Source organism: Habropoda laboriosa, unplaced genomic scaffold (assembly GCF_001263275.1).
Source record: "Habropoda laboriosa isolate 0110345459 unplaced genomic scaffold, ASM126327v1 scaffold65, whole genome shotgun sequence".
In the NCBI taxonomy this organism is placed as follows: Eukaryota; Metazoa; Arthropoda; class Insecta; order Hymenoptera; family Apidae; genus Habropoda; species Habropoda laboriosa.
The window spans coordinates 4,556,599-4,559,396 of NW_017100254.1; the positions used below are offsets into that span (position 1 = coordinate 4,556,599).

Genomic DNA, 2,798 nt, shown 5'->3' on the forward strand with positions numbered 1-2,798 from the left:
TCACTAGAGCCTAATGGTTTAGATACATCTGTAGATTCATTCACCACTGTTGCAGATTTAACAGGAGTACTTTTAGCTTTTTTATTCACTTTAAGATTTGTGCCATTTACTACAAGATTAAGTTTTTGTTTATTGGTTTCATTTTGCATTGATTTGGCAGATTCAGATGTACCACTTTGTTGTGTTGCAGGTATTTTTTGTGAAGTGTTCGGTGAGTTACTTAAAATGTTAGCAACATTCTGAGTTGCAATAGTTACATTTTGTTTGGTTGAATTATTGAGTGCAATTTTTGCTTGAGGTTTTAATATAGATACAGGTGTTGAAATCTGTGTTGGCTTTAAAATCGATGTGGAACTTGTTGTTGCTATTTTCAAATCTTGAGTTTTAACAATTGATGCAGTTCGAAGTACAACTGGTGTATTAGAATTAGCTGTAGTTTTTGACATTCCAGTTGTTCCTGTAGTTTTTTTGCCAATTGTAGTTTTTGTTTTAAATAGTTGAGAAGGAATTTGTACTGATTTTAAAAATTGTGCAGGAATAGCTGTAGTTACACTAGTATTATTTAAAAGTTGATTAGACTTTGGAAGCACAGTTGATGCACCTTTTAGCACCGGAGTTAAAAATTGTTGAACATTTCCTCTTTGAAGAGGCTGTGATGTTTTTACAATAGGAGATAAACGTATTTGTGAAGTAACCAGATTTTGTGTTGCACCAGATGTGGTATTTACTATAGTATTAGAAATATGTGATGTACCAATTGATTGATTCTGTATTTCACAAGCACCTGCTAAAAGCTGAGATGTGTTTAACAATTGTGCAGATATACCACTGGTATTTAACAATTGGGCTGTTATAGGAGTAGCTTTTATTATTTGTGGTGACAGATTATTTAATATTGTAGCCTTTGAAAGTAATACAGAATTAGGATTTGAATTAGTATTAAGTGAATGTACAGTGTTAATGGGATTAACAGTTGTGTTAGTAAGTTTATTTGAACCTTGAAATAATCTAATATTTTTAGCTGGTTTCAATATAGTTTGTGCAGGTTTTATGATAAATTGTGAAGATGGAAAAATCACAGGTAGTTTTTGTAAGATTTGCGCCTGAGAATTAGGTATAGTGTTAAGTTGATTTTGTGCTATGCTATCTTCAACAGCATATTGCAAATCACTTTCGTGTATATTCTTGACATGTGCAACATCAGCTTTTATTGCATGTACTTTAGATTGTTCCAAGACTATTGTCTGTGTACCTGAACTTTGTTGAATTATATTACTTTGGTGTTCAATTATTTGTTGAGATTCATGATTTTGACCATTTAAGTTTATTTCTTCCAATGATAAACCATTCTCAACTACTTGATCTTGAAGTTGTTCGGTTTGAGGAACTTTTTGCATATGCCATTCTTGAAAATCAATACACTCTGTTTTAATCAATTCATTATCGCTGGACTTTTGTACTTCTTCAGTTTGATAATTTAACTGATTGATTGTTATAGAATCCTGAGAAGATAATGAATTTTGGTCCTGTACATTAATGCTACCCTTTGTACAAATATTTTCTTGTATATTTGATGTAGCATTATCTTGATCTTGTTGATATATAACCTCTTCGTTTGAGTTTACCTCGAAGGTTAGTCCTAAGGCCGCTGCTTGTTCCGGAGTCAAGTGAATAGTTTGAGAATCATTGTCGTCATTTTGTAAAAATGCGACGAACTCATTATCATGATCGTCATCATCAACAACTTGCTGGAACGCTTGTTGGAGGAGATCGGAAGCACCAGTAGAAGATGCATCGTTTGTAAATACAGTAGAATTCGAAATTTCTGCCATATCCTAAATTTTCTCAGCTTTTTAGCTAATGAAATATAGTTACACGATAATAATAATCACTTTCATGTTTTACAATAACATTTTTCACAATTTTTTCCTCAGAAAATCTCTTAATAATGCGCGTTTATTCCATTTTACTATACACGTTTTTCGCGCAAACAGAAACACATAAGGTATGTGAAGTTTGTCGCAGATGCGGCAAAGAAAATGGCGAGAGCATCGGTATGATGTAGTTACGTGGTTGGTAATTCGTATTTATGTCTATTTTCATCGCATCATTTATTCAATACCATAGATATACGAAGTACTTGTATTTAACGAATCTATAAATCTCATTATCATACTTTTCTGCGTACGTTCAGTTTGTTCTGCTATAAACATTAAAATAAAAGTTATAATAAATTGAAAGAAAAAAATAGAATCTAGTTCATTAAGCAATCTATGAATGTTATTGTAGTATGTTTTACAGACTTTATGTAAAATTTTATGTTTCGAAAATTTAAATAATTGAAAATGAATGTTTATTTTTATGTATCAATTTAATCATATTTCAGTCCAATCATCGCCTACACTGATATTGTATTAAACAACTACTGTATATGATTCATTACAGTTTCACGCAGTTGTATACAAAGATATATTCAATTTATATCAATATTAATTGCTCTTAATGCACAGTTTCTTAAATGTGTAGTGTACAATAATATTGCGAAACTTTGTGAATACAAAGCCTACAATAATATAAAAGTGATATTAAATATATAAAGTATATAAAGTACGAATATGGTAAGTATCATTGACGATTCAAGTTAGTGTGTTGATAATTTATATTATCTCATTTGCAAATAAATTACTCAACTAATTAAAGCTATATTTTATATATATACTTTATTACTTGTGTTACTTCAGTATTTGTAACAATTGTTTAATTATTTAAATTAATAAATTATTTCATTTTATTTTTAA

The 2,798-nt window shown here is 30.0% G+C and overlaps 2 protein-coding genes across 2 annotated transcripts in view; one reads left to right on the forward strand and one right to left on the reverse strand.

The window, feature by feature from the left end:
* LOC108572275 overlaps positions 1 to 1,843 on the reverse strand; it is a 4,294-nt gene extending 2,451 nt beyond the window's left edge. Inside the window, exon 1 of the mRNA XM_017934475.1 lies at positions 5 to 1,843. Coding sequence (XP_017789964.1) covers positions 5 to 1,832 — 1,828 coding nt within the window. The 5' untranslated portion in view covers positions 1,833 to 1,843. The remainder of the gene's footprint in view (positions 1 to 4) is intronic.
* Positions 1,844 to 2,025: 182 nt separating this feature from the next.
* The window catches only part of LOC108572276 (ras-related GTP-binding protein C), a gene marked incomplete at its 3' end in the record, with an annotated part of 2,464 nt that continues 1,691 nt past the window's right edge, over positions 2,026 to 2,798 (forward strand). Inside the window, exon 1 of the mRNA XM_017934476.1 lies at positions 2,026 to 2,054. Coding sequence (XP_017789965.1) covers positions 2,026 to 2,054 — 29 coding nt within the window. The remainder of the gene's footprint in view (positions 2,055 to 2,798) is intronic.